This window comes from Nothoprocta perdicaria, unplaced genomic scaffold (assembly GCF_003342845.1).
Source record: "Nothoprocta perdicaria isolate Ctin4 unplaced genomic scaffold, notPer1 scaffold_306, whole genome shotgun sequence".
NCBI lineage: Eukaryota > Metazoa > Chordata > Aves > Tinamiformes > Tinamidae > Nothoprocta > Nothoprocta perdicaria.
The window spans coordinates 163675-186453 of NW_020455540.1; the positions used below are offsets into that span (position 1 = coordinate 163675).

A 22779-nucleotide genomic window follows, 5' to 3' on the forward strand; every position below is an offset into this window, starting at 1 on the left:
CAGAAAGGATCAGGTGCTCTCTCTGGTGTCCCAGGCAGCACTAGGTTTCTCTCTCCTGGATCTTCCAAGGGGAAGAAGAAAATGTTTCTGTTGATGTTGTGAAAGCAGCTCTAGACACCCAGCAGGACTGTGCAGTTGTTGTTGACCGGCTGGTGGTTTGTGAAGACCAGACTGTGATGTGCAAAGGGCTTTGTTGAGATGAGGTCAGAAATGTTAACCGTAAAATCCCTGTCTTGACCTTGCTGCCCAAGGGAAGTCTTTCCTCGTTGCCCCCGCGTGCTTACATTTCCTAGTCTTGGATGGTAGGGAGTTCTGCTGATAGCTTCTGCTCACTTTAGGGTGAAAGATGCCCCGTCACCTGTGATGTTTGTAACATGTCCTGTTGTCTGTGCACGAGGCAGGCGACTAAGTGAAGGTTGTTTCTCCCCATTGCTGGTCTTGCCTTTSCAGACTACCGGCCCCTTCCCGCAGTCCCCTGGGCTGTCCCTGCTGGGGTTAGGAGGAAGGTCGGTGCATCCCATGATCGGAGCGCCGGGAGCCGAGCCTGATGCCGTGCAGACGTCCCACTTCCAGGTTTCCTTCTCCCACTGTTCCCTAAAGCAGGACTCTTCCCTCTTGACTTTGCTTGTCTCGTGGTGCTCCATGAGGTACATTGTCCATGTCTGMTTCCCCTCGCCTGGACAACCTCTCCTTTCCCCTCCCAGTACCAAAACTTCTCAGGTGTTCGTTGCTTTTTCCATCCCTCGCAGCTCTTTCTCACCGCTTCTCCACATGCTTTGGAGAGGATGTTTTAGCTCTGCTTGCCCTTTCTGTTCTTACCTGCACACTGCCTCTCTGTGCACGTTTGCACATGCACATTTGTGATGATAAGACAATAACTGCGAGCATCGATATTAAGCAGATGAAGGAGATGTAAGTTTACAGCAATTTCAGACTGCAGGAATTCTCAGAAGGTGAAGCAAAGGGACCCAAAGCTGTGGAGGTTGCCAGGCTGATGTTTAAAATGAGGAACGGACAGTGCCAAGGGCCCCGGTCACAACTGCTGGACTTGACGCTTCCAAGGTGGATATCTGAATGTCTTTCCTTACCTCTTTCCAGTACCTCTGGGAAGGGAGGAATCCTGAACCGTCCTGCGCAGGGATAACACTCCCGTTGTGAATTCCCCAGCCTGCCGTGCTCTACGCGTGGCAGTTTAAGGATGCAAGATGAGTTCTGGGTATTCTCGTTCCCTCTCACAAATGAAGAATTGCAGCTGCTTGGGTTAAATGCATAAAGAAAACTTCTGTCAATTTACCTTTATTAATCTGAGACTTTTCTATTTGATGCAAATGCACATACTATACTAAGAAAAAAAACAGGGCCCTTTCCATAAATCCAGTTATTTGTATACTTTAAGCATATGATTAATCACAGCAAGGTTAGAGACATTCTTCTTTTAAATGCAGAACTAAATCTAATTTTAAAAAAATGCGCTTTTCTTAGTCTGTGTTGAAGTTTTTGTCAGTGGATTGCTGAAAGGACTTTTAAAGCTATGAAGAATTATTACTGTTTGTRCTGCCTGATCTCATTTTCTTTTAACAAAAACTCTTTCTTACAAAGACAGAGGCCTGGCACAAAATTTACAGCAGTTTCTTGTAGCTGATGTGTTTTTATAGAGTTTTGTAGTGTTTTATAGCATTTTTTTTCTACCCTTATATGTAGTCAGGTAAATTTTCAAAATAGTAATTTAAAGCAGCAGTTATCTTTATTGTACATGAAAAACCTGACCTAAGTTTAAAATATATATATAAATACCCATAGATTTCAATGTTGGAAATGTCTTTTTTTTCAYATTTCAGACAGCTGTAGTTTGAGTATCTGAAATTCCAAAACAGAGTATAATGTTGAACTTTTAAAAACAAAYGATCATTTCAAGAGCGATGTTTTTGTCGCAGAGAACATGTCGCTAGCCAGGCCGCCCACGAGTGCTGCGATAGTCACTGTGGGTGGGATCCCGCTGCGTCCATGGGGTGCAGAAACGCCCGTGTAGCAGCCCTGTGGCCAGGTAATGTCGGGCGTGGGAAACGCGCGTGAAGGTTGTGAAAGATGCTGAGAGGTTCAGGGTGTTAAAACTGCCTCCCTCAGCACTCGCTTGTGTTGCGCTGGGAAAAGCCCTGCTGACGTGCAGCCCTTGGTGTGCGCTGCTTTGCTCTGCTGTTAATCGCTTTCCCCTTTCCCTGAGCTTGTGGCTGTTTGTGTAAAGCCTCCGGCTTTGGAGAGGAGGTGCTCAGCACCTCATCGTCCTGCTGCACCGCTCACCACGGGCACACTTGGTCCCCTTGCATTGCGTTATTCCCCCTCCGCCATCCGCCCCTGCAAAACACCACAGAGGAGCCTGCAAATACATATTTGAGAGAGAGGTTTTTCTTATGAGAGAATGCCCACAAAGACATGCAGAATCCCCTCAAATTAAGTAATGTCTTTAGGAGGTAGAAATGTATTTTAACCAATTACAGCAGAGATATTTTAAAGGCTCATTACTTTACACTGTTAGACATGATATGGTAGATATGTCAGAATAAGATTCGTGGCATTTGATGTGTTTTCCTACTGTAGATTTTTAAACTTCTTTTTACGTGAAAGTCWGAAAGGTGCAGGGTATAGATTCTGATGTTGCTGTTTATCTTACTAATTTCTGGCTCTCTGACTTCATCCACTTTATTGATTCCTGATGGAAGAGGACCTTCTGCTAAGGCACGAGGGGAAGCTGCAGTTCCGTTTCAAAGTGTCTGTGATTTAAAGTAGTTCATTTCTCTTACTTTCTTTTCAGTAAACTAGGGATCATGCTTTAGAATCTAATGTCCGGATTTGCAGTTGTTTTATCCAAGTTTTACCTTTGTCCAGAGACATCTGAAACTCAAGAAAAGTCTGATTTTTTTAGTGGATTTTTAGAAGCTACTTATTAAAAGCTTTRGGGAATCTTGTATGCCTTTTTTCCCCTGACTTTTGCTTACATGCAGCCTAATTGCTCCTAATATGAGTATTAACGATATGGTCCTTCACTGTCCYGTAGCACTGAATCGTGGCCATTGTGCGTGGTTTAATGGTAGAGCTCGTTGCTACGAGGAGGCGCCGCTCGCTGCTTGGAGCCAGTGCTGGGTGGGCTCCAGGCGGTGCCCGGGTCCGTGGGCACAGGGCTGCCCCTCACCTTGCCCTGAACTGCACCTAAGCCGCGTTTTCTTTCCTTTAACATTGCTCTAAGCTCTAGCACTGCTTTGCAGGGGACGGGTTCACCGTCCTGCGTGTGCGGGAACRTGAGCGGGGAGGACGGCGGCTCCTCGCACGGACCCTGTGCTGTGCACGTGGGCACGGGCAGCTCGGGTCTGCATTGAACGTGCTGCGCTCTCACTGCAAGCACCCTCTCAATACAGAGACTCCTCGTTGTTAGTAACAGTGTGGTGATGACCAACGTTTTGAAGATGTAGTGGACGTGTAACCCAGTATATGGTGAGCAGGTAGCCCAAAGCGGTTGCTGCTTTGCCTGCTGTGGGTGTTCGGGCTGGGCGCTCCTGAGCGAAGCTCTTCGCCAGGCGCAACGGGCGCCCAAGGCAGCGTTGCCCACAGTGAGGAAGATGCAGAGGCACCTGGGGGTGTGTGGAAGCCGTTATTAGAGTCCCACCCTTCACTAGCCTTACGTTTGGGAACGTTTGGACAGTGCTGGCCGGCACTTCCAGCAGCAACAGCACTGGCAGCTTTTGGTGACTCCTGAAAGCATGAGCATGTGCCCATCAGCTCTGCTAGAACTCTTCTTTTATTTGCTTGCAGGTAAAGCACCTGGATGCTCCTTTGTGACTGGCAGGGGCTGCCATGGGGCAGCCCTGGTGCCCTGTGCTCACGGGAGCTGGGAGGCACCTCCATAACGAGAGCCAGAAACATGCCCGGGCACTAACGAGCCACCCAGGATTGCCGGACACATCCAGCCCTTGAGCTTTTTAGGGAGAGCCCCTGGCGGCTAATGATTATTTAATGGCAGGGCTGAGCGCCGCGAGCACTTAGCACTGCGAGGTGCTGCAGGGCCTATTTCTCAGGGCTCCCGACAGGTTTATTTGGTCTCACCTTGAGTGGAGCAGCAGTATCGATCCCTGTGTGCAGTTTTAGCCCCCCTTGCCTTGGAATAGCACCGCCTCAGCTGGGGAGAGCCGTGTTAACCCTTGCGGCCGCTCGCCCGGCTGTGGGCTCAGGGATCGCGGGTAGATCTCCCCTAGACCACTGCCACAGGGTGCAGGGTGCGGGGGACACGCTGCGGAGCGCCGTGCACACGAGCTGCAGAGGTTTCCCTGCGGCTTCGGCTTCCCCAGGCTCTCTGGAGACACTCGCTGATGGGGCAGAGCTGTTCGGAGATGGGGCCTCTTACACGAGAGGTGTAAGGAAGGTGCATCTTCCCTTCGGTTTTGGAGGTACTCGGGTGGCTGCAGAAGGGCTTTCTTTTCTAAAAGAAAAAGAAAATCCTCTTCTAAAATCTTTTTCTAAAAGAAAATCCTTTTTGCTCATTCTTACCCGAAACGATGTTCAAGCAGTGGCCACATGCTCCTGGGTTAAGCAGGCAGGACTGCCCCTCCAGCACGGTGTCCCTTGTGACTGAGGGGAGCAGCAGTGCACGGAGATGTCCACGTTTGTCCTGACGCCACCCCTTTCCCTCTCTAATGGCTTGGGAGCAGGTACCTTTGCAAAATACAGCGAGAGGTTTATTTAAGAATGCTGATGTTGCTACACKGAAATGCCTGCACTTGTACTCTCGAGCAAACTTAATTCAATCGGTGTGCAGTTATATGAGTGATGCCGCAGAGTATCTTTTCTTTTAGTATTTCTTAGTTTATGTCTTAATTACTGGAATGGTAAAAAGATTGATTACCAAGTGAGCTGCCTATTAATGAAATCACACTCAGTTCCACATCTCCTTCCTAGGTCAGCCCATTCAGAGGTGCTATGAAAGCAGCCGAAGGAAAATGCTAAAAATGCTTAATGAGGCTGGAAAATAGCTGCTGGCTTTTGGGGGCAGCACTCACCACTAGTCTGCCCTTTGCATTGCCACTTCTCTGCGTTGCAATGAACAGACCTCTGTATTGATGCTTATAACGGCAGGCAAGCTCGAAACCAATGTTTAAAGTGTAGGAGAAAAAGGACATGAGTTATGCAGAAGGGGTGAGCGTGTTGGAAATGTGATGTTGTCTGTTGTGGCGCTCATGTAAATCTCGTAAATACGTTGGAGAYTGTGATTGCTCCCGACTGAAAGAGGCAAGGATCGCCACTTCTGCAGTGTGCGACTGCCCCGGCGCTGCGGGCAACGAACCAAAGACTGAGAAGGGAAATGAACAGTTGCAAGGGGAAGCCTGCCTGTGCTGGCCCTGTGCTTGGAGGTGCCGCGCTGCGTGTGCGCCGCTCAGCGCCCCGCAGCCGCCTCGGGCCCTGCCACACGCTGCCCCACAGCTGTGCCCCATGCACAACTGCCCCGAGTGCAGCTTCTCCTCGGAGGGACTTGGTGCTTCCGTTACCCGCTTGCATGCAGCCCRGGCATTCACCGCCATCCATGCTCCAAAGGCCCATGCCTAATTTTTCCCCTTTCGGAACAACCCAGCTCCCATTCCAGATGTTAACGCGGTGGCTGCCGGGGTCCCTGCCGAGCCGGAGGAGGGAGCTAGTGGGACAGGAATAGCTAATCTTGCCAGTACTGTAGATAACGGAGGCTACTGAGGAGCAGCACCAGTTCTGGGCAGGTTGGGTACGGTGGGGTGTTTGCTCASTCTTCCTACATTTTTCACATAATCACTTCATTGCTTTTTCTTTCCAGTATTCTCAGTACTGATTTTATTGCAAATGTTACTGCTTCATRAGCTTTCAGAAGCACTGGATTTTAAAATTTATTTTTCTGTAGATGGTTTTAATAACTAGAAATCTGTAAGAGCAGGGGGATGCCTTCTGACTCCAGACAGCTCCTTGCAGCGCTGCGGAACTGGAACCGGCGTGAACACGGARAGCGCTCGGGTCAATGGGCTTTCCTTGTATCCCGAAGGCGCCGGGTTCGATGCAGGCTCTGGAGCTGCGCCTGGTTCATGCAGTTTCCCACGCTGGTTCCCTTACAGCCCCGTGAGTCGTTAGGTCCTTGTGCTTCTGCTGGCGCAGGTGGAAGTCGCTGTTTTCCCCCATTTCTGGTACCAGCCTGTACACATGCGTGATCCGTGTGCGTGTCCATGCAGGCAGCCCTGCAGCCATCGGGATCAGCATTCCCGCCCTGCCGCTTGGCTCGGGAAGCCCGTGCCCGGGGGTGTCCTGCACTCCAAGGATGCTGCGGCTCGTCTCGGTGCTGCGCCGGCGTTTCCATCCCGCTGCCATGTCAGACACCTCATGCAATAAGGCACAGCGTTATTGCATTGTATAGCGGCACATATAGAGGAGCTGCTGGGGCTCCCAGTCCATCTCAGAAAACTGCCTGCAGCCTTAATCCAAACCCATTGATTCCTATTCCAGTTAAACCTGAAGTTAAACCTGAAGAACTTAATTTGTCTTTTAAGTGTAAGTGTAAGCTAAGCTAAAATTAATTTTGGCCAAGAACTGAGCAGAGCCAATTAACGTGMTCTTTGGTGTTATTTAGTAAAGTGCTTCAGACTGTTGCGTTGCTCGTGACGCGGCGGCGGCGCTGCCCGGYTGCTGCCACTGTGATGAAGCGATCAATAGCTGACAGCCTTTTAAACAATTTAAACTTGGGGGCTGTTTTGCCTCGCATTTAAGTGCTTTATAAATATGCTCGGTCACTTGGCGCGCTCCCGACGCCACTTCCTGCCCGCGGCTGTTGATGTTCGGCTTTCAGCACGTCGCTTTTATTTGCAAAGATTGCAGCGTGCGGATTTTCTCCAAGGAGAAAGGTAAATGCGGCCGTGGCACCACACGGCACCTGCCACGGGAGCTGCCGGCGGCTCCTCGGCCTCAGCGAGGGACACGGGGACACCCAGTGTCACCTCCAGTGATCTGGAGCTCATGATTTTATTTAGCGTACAATTAATAATAGCGTAGTATTCAGCAGGGCTTTTGGAAATAGCGTGTGTAACGTAACAGTGTGCGGAAAACTAGTTCACTGGCGCATGCTGTCAGGTTAAAATTAATGAAAACGGGGGTGTGGTGATGATCACTAAAACAAGCATGCTTGTATCTAATACATATATGCTATTTAAAATATCCATCTTGTTTAAGGAAAAGAAAAAAAAGGGATTGCTTCTTAGGCTTAACTTGTTGCTCAGATTTTATATAAACAGCCGCAGCTTCCCTCTTCCCAGCACAGTGTTGCCTCAGTATTAATAAACAGCCCTGCTCTGCATTTTCCTCATGTTTCTTGTTTTCTCTTTAGGTTGCCTGTCTGGAGTCCCACAAATGAAAAAAATCTCCACGTCGTACGAGGAGAGGAGGAAGCAGGCGACGGCCATCGTGCTGCTCGGCGTCATCGGCGCCGAGTTTGGCGCCGAGATCGAGCCCCCGAAGCTGCTGACGCGGCCGCGCAGCTCCAGCCAGATTCCCGAGGGATTCGGGTTGACCAGCGGTGGATCTAACTATTCCTTGGCCAGGCACACCTGTAAGTCACCTGGCAGCCCGCTGCTGGTTTTGCTGGTGGTGTCGCAGCTTTGTCTTTTATTCATGTCTCAGTACAAACCTGTTCGTTAGTAATTTCCTTTCAGAAGACAAGATTGAGAGAGGGTGTTTTGGACCCACAGTARAGCAGTGCCGTAATAAACTGATGAGAAATTGTTCCTGATGGAGAGAGGCGACAGGGCCAAGCCTGGGCTGGGCAGGGAGAGCTGCCGGGTGCTGCCGAGCGGCAGCCCCTGGCCCCTGCAGAGGAACATTCAAGCAGTGGCTGCTGCGTGGCCTCCCTCGCTGCTGAACTGCTAACAGCTCGTGTTCTCTTTCCACTTGCACCTCAAACGCGTTTTGTTTTACGCTTTACATCGGCTGTGTGATGCTAACGTTGCAGCTCTTGGCAGGAGCGCTGCAGCCACAGCGCTGTGTTCCTGCGCTGCTCTGGACGTGCCGCTCTGCGGGCCGGTACTCGTCTCCTTTGGGTGGAGCTGGGGTTACCCTGGACTCTGCGCTGCCAGCAGCACCTTCTGGCCGTGCCTCCACCGGCACGGTGTGCACATTGCTGATGCCTTTCCACCCTGCACATTTTATTTATCCCACCCTGAAATTATATGATGCCAGTTGCACAGTGATGAGAAAAGGCCCACAATATTGGGTTTTTTTTCTTGATTACATTATTTTGGTGACTTATTTTGAATTAATTTACGTCACTAAGGTTCTAAGGTAGGGTTTTAGCCATACRAGTTGCACACATTGTGATCACTGTATCTAGAAAATAACGGTGATCCTGTCCCTTTGAGGAGAGGAGACTCTCCAGCAGTCTGCCCGGTGACCTTGCCTGACACCGCACATTAGTCTCCGCTGACCTTACCAGTAGTTCATGCGATATTTAATTATAAAATGCCCCCCAAGAATCCCTCGTTACAGAGGCAGCACCGCGACCGTGGTGCCTCCCCAGGCTCGGGTGACATATCCGAGTGCCGCTCCGTCCCCAGTGTGAAAGCACTCRCTTCCCTTGGTGCACGGGGTATTTTCCAAGCGCCCGCCAGCAATATAGTTATTAATGAGGGGCGTCCTGCCCGGTAGCTCCATCGTGTCGTGTGTGACAACGTGTCCAAGACATCGAGTTTCTCCTGTTGCTTTTGTCCCGCAAGGGCCTCCCGAGGTCACCCACTCACTGCCTGTCCCTGGCTCCGGGATGGGGCTCCGAGTGGTCCTGGGAAATCCCAACCAGCCCTTCACTGCCCTGGAGGCTTTTCCTGGCACCTGTGTGGCCCACAGAGCAGAGCGACTTTGAGCACACGGAGCAGCTCCATTAAAGCCCAGGTTTAGGTGGCACCGGTGCCTGGAGCCAGCAGGGCTCAGCACCAGCCACATCCCCGGAACAGAATCCCAGGAACAGCAGCCTTTGAGGGCCAATCCGGAGAAACARCCCGGTAGCTTCATTTAAACCAATTTTATTAGGAGTAATTAAGAGATTGCTCGCAGTGCATTTCACCCTATTGGTTTTATTTTTGTATCGGGCAGAAGGCTTCGCCGGGCTGTGTGGATATCCCTGCCGTGGTTTGTGCTGTGGCCGTGGTGCTCGGCACGCGCTGAGCTCCAGCGTGTGTTCCCTTGTCCCTGTTGCCTTCCCAAGGAAGCTCCGGGAGCTGCTGCGAGGCGCCGCTGCTGTTGCACCGCCAGCAATGGTCRGTTCTAGTATGACCAGCCTCGTGTCGCGTGTCCCTATGTCCCYGTGACACCTGTGTCCCCCCGGCTGTCCGCAGTGAGGAGAAACAGGTTTTCCGAAAGAAGAGAGCAATTTTAGTCTTGCCTTGCTGCTYTTGTATGGCTGATGCCAGCTCTTACATACTAGCCCTGCAGGCAGTGAGGGCCTGGGCGTTGCGGAGGGCTTCGCAGGCGGCAGCGTCTCTCAGCTTGGTTGCATCAGCGACATGCAGCCTTTCTAGGTGAGAACCTGCATTTCTCATGTGCCAGATTGGAAAACTGAAGAGTCCTGTGTGGATTTTGCTCTTCTGTGCCTGTATGCAAGAAAACAAGCGCCCAAACGTTGTCAATCAATAGTTTGGGTGTTTAATAAGAGTGCTCAAGCAMCAGTTCATAAAAAAGAAAATGTATTTTACTATGCAAGTCAATAAATACTATGCAGGCCAAATTTAAGTGTTTGCACAGTGTTTAAAGACAAAAGAATGCTGAAAATAAGTTCTGTAAAAGGAAGAGCATGTCATACTGCATGTGAGTATAAAAAATGGTTTCTATGATTACATCTTTATAAAATTTCAAATTATTCACGCCATCAAATAGTGTGGTGTGTCRTTTTATTAATTCAGGTCTAGCAGATATCCTCTGATGTGCTCCTGCCTTAGGAGTGCGACGAGAGGTGTCAGAAACATTCCCTGCACTGGAGATAGAGAGGGGTGCCAGGATGGGGATTTTAAGCTACCTCTCCAAACTAACATTTCTCTCTTTCTCTTGGCATTTCACACATGTCAAATCAGGGGGGAAAGTCATCCAGAAAAGGTGATGATTTGATTTAATTTCTTGTAGAAAAATACCGTGCCGCAGACATGGGAGAGGGAGGACTGAAAAATGAGTCAGAGCGGAGATTCTCCCCTTCCATTTCCCTCTGTGGAAGGAGAAGAGGGCACAGAGCGGTTCCGTCATGTTCGTGGTGCCTGTCCCTCCTGTTCAGTTGGAGCTGGATCTCGTGGCAAATTACAGGAACGGGGATCAGGGTTTCGGTGTCTAGTTCATGCCCATGCCATTGGTTTTCCCCAAAAAAAATATATATGAGTGTGCCGCCCTCCATGTGGCGAGGCAGGACGAACGTGGAACAGGAATGCTCTAATAGGAATGTGAGCCCAGCGTCGCTTCCTGGGCTGCGTTTCCATCACGTGGCTCCTGGGGTGGCCCCGTCTGGGCTGAAGGGGTCAGATGTTTTTAAAGAGCAGACCTTGGCTAGGTTTGTTTCTTGGTGATGGCAGATAGTGCATGTAAATCATTAAAACTTACCACCTAACATTAAAACTTACCTAGGTGAGGTGATGTTGTTAAGTGTATGATGTTCCAGCAGGAAGGTTTCCAGCACAGAAAGCCGCTTGAGCAGTGTCAGATTATATATTAGTTTATGAGCTCTGTTAAGGGCGAAGCAAACGCTGAAGCACGCACAGGAACCGGCCGGGTTTGGGGGTCTCTGCTGCCCCGGGATGGGGCCGGCCGYGCAGGTGAGGGAGCCGGGCGGGCGCTGCCCAGGGCGACGTGGAGGAGCCGGCCGCCCCGACCTGCAGAGCTTCTCCAGGGCTAATTACCTCTTTACTGCGCTGACTCTAATGTGACATGTTTATTGCCTTAACTAACAACTCATTAGCTTAGTTGATGTTTTTGTCAATATTAATTCGTTCATTTAAGCCAAATCAAAGCTTAAACAAAGCTGTCCAGGCTGAGCAGCGGGCAGCGGCCGCGCTCCTGCTCCGTGGCCGTTCCCGCCGCTCCGTTCGGCGGCGCAGGGCAGCGGGAATCGCGCCCCGCAGGGCTCCCTGCGAGGGGCAGCTCTGCTCGCAGCCGGGTGCCCCGGCYGAGCTCTTAGCGGGATCCTCAGGGCTGAGGGCCCTGCCGCCGGGAGAGCTCCGGGGCMGCTCGCCGCAGGCACAGGCTGCGGGCGGATCCGCTGCAAACCCGCAAATTCCGCGCGTCTGCCCGGAATGCTGTGGCCGCGAAACGTGGCGGGAGACTGTTCAACCATCCCGGACAGCAGCTCGGCCAGCACAGCTCCTAAACCTAAACCTCATCCTATAGACATCAGTAGGTTGTCTTTACTGCAGGAGAAAACTGAGTGAACGTTATTGCAAGAGGTAACATGTAACTGTGTAGAAATAACGACAAGTTACGTTTCTCTGGGATTATTTCTTCTTTCAGGTGTTCCTTGCATTTGTTAACGTTCGCCTTTAATGASAGTAATTTGTTTCAGGAGATCCCAGGTGCCGTTTTGGGAACATGCAGAGGCTGGGTCAGGAGGCCGCCGTGGGACGTGGCTGGGACAGCCTTGCAGTGCCTCCACGTCAGCCCCTTTTCGGGCAGGAGGTTTGGGCAGGCTTTGCCGCTCAGACACGAGGGTCCCCAGAGGTGGTGGCACTGCAGATGCGTCCCCATGGGGCTGAGCGCTTGGAGCCTGGGGCTTGCTGGGGACGACGCAGCGGCTGAGAAGCCCCTGTGCCCCGCGCTGCACCTGCCCTCCCACGCGGGCACGGAGAGGTCCTCCTGCCCTGCGGGGTCTGCTCCGTGTCCGCTGCTCCCGGTGCCGCTGCCAGCCCCGGCTGCGGCTCCCGGCTCACATTCCTCCATGGAACATCCCGCTGGGCAGGATGCGACACGCTGCTGTGTGGCGCTGYGCTGATGTGTGCTCTCCCCGTGCACGCAGGCAAGGCGCTGACGTTCCTGCTGCTGCAGCCGCCGAGCGCCAAGCTGCCCGCGCACAGCACCATCCGCCGCACCGCCATCGACCTCATCGGCCGCGGCTTCACCGTCTGGGAGCCCTACATGGACGTCTCGGCCGTGCTCATGGGGCTGCTCGAGCTCTGCGCCGACGCCGAGAAGCAGCTCGCCAAGTAGGTGCCGCGCGTGCCGGGCAGCGCTCGGGGCTCTTCTGGCAGGAACTCTGCCTGCGAGGCCGGCGTGCACCGCCAGCGGCATTCCGGCCTTCCCAACCTCCCTTCCCAAGRACAGCAGCGGCAGGGGCTGTGCATTTATGGATTGCTAAGGAATCAGGAGCTCAGGGACTTGTCTGGAGCGTCAGAGCGCAGCTCGTAGTGCCCAGGCACAGGGCTATGGGCGGGCCGCCCTCTGAGCCAGCTAAAACCATCTTCCCACTGGATATTTGTCACTGGGATTGAAGCGGAATGGGAAGTTTCTTAAGTCGGTTACTTGGGCATAAAGCAAATGTTAAAATTATGATACTGTGCGTATTTTTTGTGCTTGGGATGCCACATGCGCCCATGTCCCATATAAACATCCCTAGAGCTCAGCAGCTCTAAGTCAACCTGCAGAGCATTGTCATACCTTCCACATAAACCTCAGGACAGTCGTATGCTTTTACTAAAACCTCTTTTTAAAAGAAAAATGAGTGATTTCACTCAACTTAGTATGATGGACTGTGCTGCTAAACTGAATGAAATAGGACCCAGTTCTCTGGATTTGTTTGCACATCATGCTGTTACCGCACCAGCCCCACTTGGATGTTTGTTAAATCACAGGAGATTACTACCTTCCTCTACTCATAGGMCCATCAGGTTTTCCCCTGTTACGGGGCTAAGAAATTACAACTTACAAGATCAGAGTTGAGAAGTTTAAGGAAGAAACAGTTTAATCTTTYGCAAATAGTATAGATTATTTCTCCAAGGATAATATCACAGTCAGGGCACTCAATTCCGGCTTCCCCAGCACCTCTGGTTCTGGGGACGTGGATCGGGTTTCTGTTGAGTATCTGCAGACTTTATTATCTGTGGCCCAAATGCAATAAATTTCAATTTGGGCCCCGATTTTCACATGAACGGGCCCTACTCACACCATTAATCTGATTAATGGCAGCCGGCCACCCTGCACAGCAAAGGGCTCTGCAGCAGAGCCCTCCTTTTTAGTGTTGTTTGCTGTAAAATTGATCACCTTGTCTGAAGTTTATTCTAAATCTCTGTCTGAATAGATTTTATTTTTAAAAAGTTCCATCTCCCCCATCTTTTTTTGTATTTAGTTTTTATTAAACCGCTTAAGATCAGCTTGCAGAGGGCGAGGCGGCGTTTCGTGTTAAATGCAGTGCAGTAAGGGAGGGAAGCGACCACAGCGGCCTGTTTGTGCATGAGTGTGGAGCAATAACGAGTGTAGAACAGTGCTGCTGTGCTCTCTCTAACCAACGCTTCTTGCTTTCCATGCAGAGCCTTCACACACACCAGTGTCTGTCCAGCAGCGCTGTCGGGCTGCACGTTTGGGGAAGGTGCCCCGGATCCCGCTGCTGTCCCGGGACATGCCCTTATTTTCCATGTGTTGTCAGGCACCATTTTGGAGAAGCTGCCTCCCTTCGCTTCTCCCCTGGTTTGCCCAAATGAGACATTTTTTAGAGACAGGCCCCTGTTTTTCAGGGGAGGCCCCTGGTTTGGGTCCCCGGTGCGGGGGGAGCAGGCGGGCCTGGACAGGCTCCCAGTGCGCTGCCACCACGGCTGTCCCCTCCAGTCCAAATCCTGCAGGGATTCGCCGTGTCAGCAGAGGGACCTCCTAGGGATATTCTGCCGGGGAGTATTTGGGTTTCTTTGCTTTTTCTTTCTTTTTAAATACAATATGAAAATGAAGTCTATTCATTCCTGAAGGGCGTGATGCTTGGTTGGACTCAGTCGTGGACATCATGTTTATTGTTGCCACTCACACTATCAAAACATGTTTCCAAGTAGTCTTTYGGCCAGACATCCTTCAGTCAGGTCCCCAATCACTCAGCAATGTTAAATACTTTTTGTACCTTTTAAGAGTATCAGTTGATTTGCATCTAAATGCAAAGTAATGCAGGACTAATCACAGAATCACAGAATATTCAAGGTTGGAAGGGACCTCTAGAGATCATCTAGTCCAACCTTCCCACCCATAAAGGGGGCAAAACTTGAAAATGGTGTCCCAGTATATTTGTATTTTTTTTCCAATCCACTGTTATGAACAAAATTACCTAAATAAGGTCTATAAGCACAGARAGCTAACCAAGAGCTCCAGGCTGCCTGCCGGTAGCATCAGCTGCTCTGTAGCAAACTAGGTAAGGGCTGCAAATGTAAAGCTCAAGTTGGGTATTTAACTCCCAGTTATCTCCGTCAGAGATGGGTTCRTTACGGACACGAGTCCATGGAGCTGCCAGCGCTGGCTCCGGTGCCGCTCRTGGGTCCCAGGCCCCGTGCAGGGTCTGTGCTCCTGGATTGGGAAATCCCAGTGGAAAACACTGTGGGTTTGGGAGCTGCCCGGCGTTACCAGGGTTCCCAGGACTGTAGCTCCTCTGTAGGGTTATTCACCGGGCTGGTGCTGGTCTTACCCGATGCATGTTTATCTCCTGTGCATCCACAAAGGCTTTAAACCACTGGGAATCACATCAGTGGGGGTGCGGACTGCAGATTTTATCTTTTTTCCATAATAAGAACTATCTTGGGCTGTTAACGTGCGCTCAGGTAACACAGTTGCTTTAACTGGTTGTATTCATGCGTCGCGTTCACGCAGCAGGACCTGCCTTGGTCCTCGGAGCGCTGTGCGTAGCTGGTTGGTGCTGCTGTAGACACGCGGCTGTGTGGAGAGCTGTGGGTGCTGCAGGCGGGAGGGCGCGCGGGCGGGCGCCGTCCTTGCTCCTCGCGCTCCTGACGCTCTCTCCTTCCCTCCCTCCTCGTGCGGCGCCTGTGCAGCATCACGACGGGGCTGCCGCTGAGCCCGGCCGCCGACTCGGCGCGCTCGGCGCGCCACGCGCTCTCGCTCATCGCCACGGCCCGCCCGCCCGCCTTCATCACCACCATCGCCAAGGAGGTGGGTCCCGCACACACCGAGACAGGCGGGTACCTCCCTTCCRCCCCGAAGACGGGGAGAACGAGGGCAATCACCGCTCAGAGCGGCGCCCTGGGATGYTCGGTGCCCTGGGATGTCCTGCCCAGCAGGGTGGCCTTGGGCATCCTCATCCTCAGGTCCTCAAGGGAACCCGACTCCAGGCTGGGGCTTCCGCCGACCTGGAGGACAGATGAGGTTCAGCGGCAGGCCCAAATGTGTCTATGGCTGCCTATAGAAATCTGTGCAGATATGCGGAGGTYGTGTAAAGAAGTCAAGACCCAGGCATTTGATTGCCTTGATCTTTAGTTTTACACAGCTAAGAATTGTTCAGAGTCAAACCCTTGTTTAAATACTGTGTGGAGGATAAGCATCATCCGTACAGTATTTCAGTCTCCAACCTAGTGCTCGCTAGCAGCAGCGTGAGGGGGAGATAACCCATAGGTCTCAAAGCAAAGCACAGCACAGATTTTCCTAAAGTCATGTGTTAGTTTATGCTCAACTTGTGTCTTAAAAAATGCTTGTTTTGTGATGCTGTGTGAAACACTAAAATGTCCGGATTGGCCATAAGAGGTTTCGTTCTTTGTAAATGATCCAGTTTTKAAAATTGTAATTTTGAGTAGTTCTTATTAAATTGAAATACTTTGGGCTGCCCTTCCTTGCCCACATCGCTCAGAGCTGGCCCGAGCAGCACTAGCTGTTGGGCCAGTTACTTGTGTGTAGCAGCTGAGCGAAAGGCGGGTGGGTGGTGGGCAATGGGCAGGCGGGACGGCCGCGGTGCCTTGTCCCGGCGCCGCGGGGACGTGGGGCACCGCGGCTGAGCCGAGCCCGCTGCGCGCCCGCAGGTGCACCGGCACACGGCGCTGGCCGCCAACACGCAGTCCCAGCAGAACATCCACACGAGCACCCTGGCGCGCGCCAAGGCGGAGATCYTGCGCGTCATCGAGATCCTCATCGAGAAGATGCCGACCGACGTGGTGGACCTGCTCGTGGAGGTATTGAACGCAGGGTGTTGTGAACGCAGGCAACGCAGGGTGTTGCAGTGCCCGCCACGGCGTCCGCGGGGCCTCTCTCCACAGGGAATGGCGCTCTGTTTTTYCCTGGAAATCTTTAAAGCTGGGAAGGAAACATTGGTAGGAGTTGGTGGGCTGAGGCAAAAGAATGCTGCYCGGGATAGAGCTCCCCTCACTGCCCGTGCTGCCCTTCGCCTTTATTTGCGGCGAGAGAAATCCCTGTGTTCAGAGGAGCTTGTGGGAGCACCTCTTTTCAGAAAGAGGCAAAGGTGGGGCTTTTCCATGTGGGTTTGAGACAGGCTTCCAGGCACAGGCCTCAGGAAATAGGAGCTGCTAAATAGGGAAGTGCGYGAGAGAGAGGAACAGAGAAGCTGCCTTATTCCAGTAGGTCGTATGCAAAGAAATGGAGACCAGGTCAGGTTTAGACAGGTCCTCACTGCTGGGTGGTGAGCAGAACGAGCAGGAGAGTTTGCAGGACCCTGGGCACACAGCAGCAGTACCCGAGCATGGGGAAACACAGCAGCCTTGGGGTCTCTACCCRCTGGTGCTGACGAATACCAGTGAAGAATGGCACGGGTACAGACGATTGCTGTCCCTGGCATTGATGCCTCTTCACCCTAGAACTACTCACAGGGTCCCAGCAGCTAAGGCTTGCTGCTGATTTTTTGGTTTATAGCTATTTGCTGGTGCTGGGCCGTGGTGTGGCAGCACGGTGCCTCTGCACACCCCGCTGCATGCARGATAGGTTCCTGTTCTATCCCAGTCGTGTTTTAAACTTAGATCACAAAGCTGCACCCAGACACAGCAGTCCTCTCTTTCTACCTGTTTGTAACTTGTGTTATGAAATGAAATCCGCAATGTCCTGCACTGAATGGCTTCAACTTTTGTTCCCCAGGTTATGGACATCATCATGTACTGCCTGGAAGGATCTCTGGTCAAGAAGAAGGGTCTGCAGGAGTGCTTTCCAGCCATCTGCAGGTARGCCCTTCCTGCAGGCACAGAGGTATCTCCTGCAGCTGACCCATGGAGTGAAGYGGAGTTTTGCCTTATACTTAAAACATCGAACATGCAGAGTGCAAGCCTTTATAGGGCTTTAAATCCCAGTCTCATCTAGCGGAGATACAGATCAGAAAGGTCTGTTTTACATAGGGAGACGCTGTGCATCCTGTAGGAAAGCTCCGTGCTGCTCTGCTCCGCGCTCCCGGCCTCCCTACCCRGGGAGCCCCAGGCACCGGCCACAACAACCGCCTGCCGCCCGTGCAAGGGTCTGTGGCCCCTGTCTGTCCCCTTTCCTGGTGACAAGGGTCTTGCCGGGTGGCTTCCAGGTGGCGATAGGCACAGCCTACTGGAAGGAGTTGCAGAGCTGGGAAGCAGAGCAAACAAAACCAGGTTTTGCTAAAAAAGAAGGGTTTTGCTCTAGGGGCTTTGGGGGAGCTGCTGCTGTCTCAGCAGTGGCGGCTCCGCTGTGTGAGCTCCTTGGAGCTGCGGTTGATTCCTGGAACGGGAGGTTCCTTGGTGCCCGCCCTGCTCCCTGTGGGCTGGTGCASGGCAGGGAAGCACCCGCCGCGTCCAGCCGCCCCCATCCCCACCCTGCGGGACCTGAAAAGGGCGCCTTTAAATAATAAAGCCTGATTTATAAAACACGAACCTTTCCAGGGTCCTCAGCCCATTATAAATATCCCAGTTATACTGTTAAACCAGTACAACCAATAAATTAAAATATTCATCTGTCGAGTGTTACATTTTAACTTAATAAGCTATTAAAATATTGAGGAGCTTCAAGAAAAGAACCATTATCCTGTTGAAAGATAAGATACTGATAGAGGTAATCTTCCTGCTTCTTGATACTTTAAAAGGTTTAAGTTAAATTTAAGTGCAAGAGCAAGTGGGAATTAATGTAAAAACTCTCCCTGTTTCACTAGTACCTTTATAGTGATACGTTGTCTTAAAACTTTGTTAAATTGCTAGCAGTATTTCCTCTTATACATAGTTATAGCCATTGTAAAAATGATGCAGCACCCCGCCAAGCTCATCATTGAGCCCAGTGGAAATTTTCTTAAGATCTTAGCAAATCACTGAATCTCTGGAGGGGTTCCAAGTGGAAATGCTTTGACATAATCCTATTACTAATTCTTTAATATCCTAGTGCTCTTTCTGCTTCACTGTATTGTGTGGGCAGATGCTGTGATTAAACGGTTCGGCTGCCGGAATGCCTGTGCTCGGTGTGCAGGCCTCCTTGCTCGGGCAGGGGCATGGGCATGGCACTTGGTGAGCTCGCAGTTTTGGGCTGCCTGAAAGCACCGGGTTCTGTTTCCTCTGGTTTTTTGCTGCCCTACAAACGTGGCAGTCGTGCTGTTAATGCTGCGATGTGGCTCCATCCCACCTGGTGGCCAGAGGTGAATCCATGCTAAGCAACATGTTTCATAGCTTATTATTAGGGAGCGTATTTGTGTTTCCCATAAGTTGTATTTTTTATGTGCAATTTTATTACCCTTTAGCATGTTATATACAAACTCATTTCTTAACAAAATGAAGTATTGAGAGAATCCAATGAATCAGAAATATTTTTAATACTTAAAAAACTCATCGTGCTATGGTGATAGCGAGGACAGCGTAATTCTGTTTGACTTGAGCAGTTGCATCCGAGTGTCCCTGATGGGATCTGCTTGCTCCCGTCACCTGTTTGGTTCATACTGTTGATATAAAGCCTTCTATATATGCTTTCACAAAAGCTACATTAATTTAAAATAACAGCAATTTTGCCTGTCTTTTTCTAGGGAGCAGTTGGTGCTTGGAGGATTAGCCCCACAAGCTGCTCCGCAAGGCTTTGCAGGCAGAAACTTGGGAAGTTATTTGGAGCCCAGCAGTTGGAGGCTGGGCTGGAAGGCCCCTGTGGTCGTGCTCCAAGCAAGCCCAGAAGGGCTGGTTGCAGTGGAGGGATGGAGAAAAGAAAGCAGTGGGGTTGGAATATGAGCGAGGAAGAGCTGCAACAGAGCGCAGAGCCCCTGAGCCATGGCAGGGTGCCTGCAGATTTAATCTGGGCAGGATGCTCCGCTTTAGTAACCATGTCCTGAGATGAAACAGAAGTGGCTTTAGTGAACATTTGACTTCCCTTTTCTTGCATTGTTTCCTCTATTTAGGAATCCACATAGTAGTCTTTAATTACAGCAAAGTGCTAAAGTCTGATGAATTTAATGTAGCTTGAGGAACTCATGGCACTTATAATTTTGGAAGGCCAAAGAGTGTTGCCTTTGTAAACAGTACCTCGTGGGTGCTCCACAGTGTCTAAAGGCCCTGAGCCCTGAAAATAAACTGATAGCTTAGTGACAGTCTGCATGGGAAAATAGTAGATCTGTTGAATGTCAAAAATACAAAATTGCCTGAAATTGAGGCAATGAACCCCAAGATTCACTTACGCCATCCAACTAGATAGGCAGGTGCCACGGTGCTTAGCTACCTGGAGGGTGAAGATGGAGACTAGAGTGGCCCGCTGAGGAATCCTGCTGGGAAATTTAAGCTCAGGAGGGTCTGTTTCCGTGAAGCTCGCTCTTTCTTTTCCAAACCCTCTGGCTGTGTAGCCGGATGGGATTTTTCCCCTCTGCAGAACCTCTGGGCCCGGCTCCCTGTGGAAGCAGCCAGGATGTGCCAGAGGGAGGGATYTGCTCCAGCAGTGCCCATGGAGCAGCGTGGCTTGCAGAGGGAGAAAAGGGTTTGGAGGAAACCTGCTGCTGAGCTGTGTCCAGTGTCAGGAGAAGGGGCAATAGATCATGGCATGATACTGCTAGGATTGCTGTTCCGAGCCGTAAATATGGGCAGCCCTGCGTTTTTACAGGCTGAGTGCAGCCATCCCTGGCAGGATTTGCTACTGTAAAATGCAACTGTTAAATTAAAATTTGCCAGAAATACAGGTGCTGCTTTCCCAAGGAAGCCTGCCGGGCGGACAGGTCGGGTCTCACCCGTGGGCTGTCCTCGTGTCCCTGCAGGTTCTACATGGTCAGCTACTACGAGCGGAGCCACCGGATCGCGGTGGGCGCTCGCCACGGCTCCGTGGCGCTCTACGACATCCGGACCGGGAAGTGCCAGGTGAGAACATCCGCGTGAGCCGCAAGGCACAGGCGGCCAAAAGGCCTGACCCGCTGCGCCGCCCCGRGCGCTGCGCTGAGCCGGGTGGGTGCCGCCTGTGGGCTGATTTAAAAAGCCTAAATTATATTATAAAAATTATATTATATTATATTAAAATTATTGTATTATAAGACCTAAATTATAAAAGCCATGGGCAATACTGCTGCCCAGAAATTAGTAAATAAATCTGATTTAAAAAATATGTTTTATAGGAGTTTTATAGACCTATCTGCTATATTAAGCATGAAGAAACTCCCCTGTTTTTTTTTTTTTTTTCCCCTAAAACTCCTCCTTATGGAACAATGTGTTGTTTATGTTTAAGGTATTTTCGCTCTTCTGCTATTAAATGAGGTACTATTAAATAAGGTAAAATTTTCTTACCAGCTACCATGGGTCTAGAACTGGATATACTTAAAGGTAACATTGAAAAAACTCCTTTACTTGAATTTGCTTAGAAACAAAAATATTCAAATAACAATGCATTTATCTTCCATCACGTTTTCAGAAAAAATAATTGCTAATATGCTCTCTTCTTCCTTGTAATATGTGATCAGCTGTTCTCAGTGAGTTTCAGTAGCTTTGTATACGTTTTGAATCTGCTTTGCTAGTTCTTTGTGCTGTCGTGGGGGCTAAATGTCCTGCTGGGCTGCGCGGTCGCTGTCCCCCATGCAGCGCCTTGGGTTCCCTCGCCTAGGCAGGCGGCCTGGCGAAGCCGGGAGCACCATGCCTACAGATCCGTGTTTACAAATAGCTGTTTAATGCCAGCGAATAGGATCCGTGGATATTTTGTGGATTTTTAATTTAATTGATTTTGGATTGGATTTTTAATTTAGCTGATGGGTCCCCACGAAGGTGGTGCGTGTTGGGGTGTCAGGTGGGGTTGAGCATTTGCAACATGGTTATTTGGAGCTAACAGATAATTAGTAAGATGACTTGTCTTCTGGTTGTGCTGTGGCTGATCCTGTGGCTGCTTTTGCACAACTGGCCTGATTTTGCTTACAGAATATATCCCTTTATAAGCAAATTAGAAAGCACAAGTGCAGCCATCCCTACCCCCGGGCTCTGGGGGACAGGCAGTGGGGACAACCCGTTCCTCGCCGGGCTGCTGTGCTCGTGCTGCACGGGCATCCTCGCGTTTTGGACGGCACGGGAGATTCCTCTGCTAAATGGCTCCAGGGAAAACAGGTGTTTGTTGGCATAGGGGGTAATTCTGCCATGTCTTTCTTGATAGTAGGAATTCCACTTCATGCTTCCATAAGTGTTTTAGGCAATCTAGAGGGCTGAAGCGCTTTTCGGAAGCGTGGGGACAGCAGCGAGCTCGCAGCTCCCACATTTCTGTGGCTGTGTCTGCTTCCTGCTGGTGAGCCCTGCTTGCCTTGGAGCAGCCTGCGTGCCTCGTCCTGCCCCTCTCCTGTCGGTGCTTCCCTGCCTTTCCAGGAGTCCTGCGCTCTGAAGGGGGCCGTGGAGCCGGGGTTTGCAGGCTGCTTCTCCGCAAGGGYTCCCAGTCCTGCCTTCCTGGGACGCTGCTCGGTGCAGCTCAGCCTCAGGAACTGGTCCTCATGGCCCTGGGCTGCGCTCGGCGCTTCCCGCTTCCCGGCCTCGCAGGGAGGCTCCAAGTGCTCCGCCAGCCGGGCATCCTTGAAGGACGCGGCAGCGGCGGCCACAGCTCCCTCATTCCTGGTGCGATGGGGAAATGGGGTGGTGCAGGAGCGGGATGGCGAGGGGGCAACGCCATCTGTCGGGCACCGCTTCCTCCTGCCATCCCGGCGGATCCACGGCCGGGGACACAGCGCGGCGGCCGGGGACACAGCGCGGCGACCAGGGACACGGTGCGGTGACCAGGGACACGGTGTGGCGACCGGGGACACAGCGCGGTGACCAGGGACACGGCGCGGCGACCAGGGACACGGCGTGGCGACCGGGGACACAGCGCGGCGATCAGGGACACGGTGTGGCGACCGGGGACACAGCGCGGCGACCAGGGACATAGCGCGGCGACCAGGGACACGGCGCGGTGACCGGGGACACGGTGTGGCGACCAGGGACACAGCGCGGCGATCAGGGACACGGCGCGGCGATCAGGGACACGGCGTGGCGACCAGGGACACGGCGTGGCGACCGGGGACACAGCGCGGCGACCGGGGACACGGCGCGGCGACCAGGGACACGGCGCGGTGACCGGGGACACAGCGCGGCGACCGGGGACACGGCGCGGCGATCGGGGACACAGCGCGGCGACCGGGGACACGGCGTGGCGACCAGGGACACGGCGCGGTGACCGGGGACACAGCACGGCGACCGGGGACACGGCGCGGTGACCGGGGACACGGCGCGGCGACCAGGGACACGGCGCGGCGACCGGGGACACGGCGCGGTGACCGGGGACACGGCGCGGCGGGCAGGGACACAGCGCGGCGACCGGGGACATGGCGCGGCGACCGGGGACATGGCGCAGTGACCAGGGACACGGCGCGGTGACCAGGGACAC

The 22779-nt window shown here is 52.1% G+C and overlaps 1 protein-coding gene across 2 annotated transcripts in view; it reads left to right on the forward strand.

Annotated features, from left to right (window-relative positions):
* The window catches only part of WDR7 (WD repeat domain 7), a 72578-nt gene that overhangs the window by 35481 nt on the left and 14318 nt on the right, over nt 1–22779 (forward strand). For both annotated transcript variants that reach the window (XM_026042511.1, XM_026042512.1), the window contains 6 exons: nt 7379–7600; nt 12026–12212; nt 15024–15141; nt 16002–16151; nt 17065–17147; nt 20153–20252. In XM_026042511.1, the coding sequence (XP_025898296.1) occupies nt 7379–7600; nt 12026–12212; nt 15024–15141; nt 16002–16151; nt 17065–17147; nt 20153–20252 (860 nt within the window). The remainder of the gene's footprint in view (nt 1–7378; nt 7601–12025; nt 12213–15023; nt 15142–16001; nt 16152–17064; nt 17148–20152; nt 20253–22779) is intronic.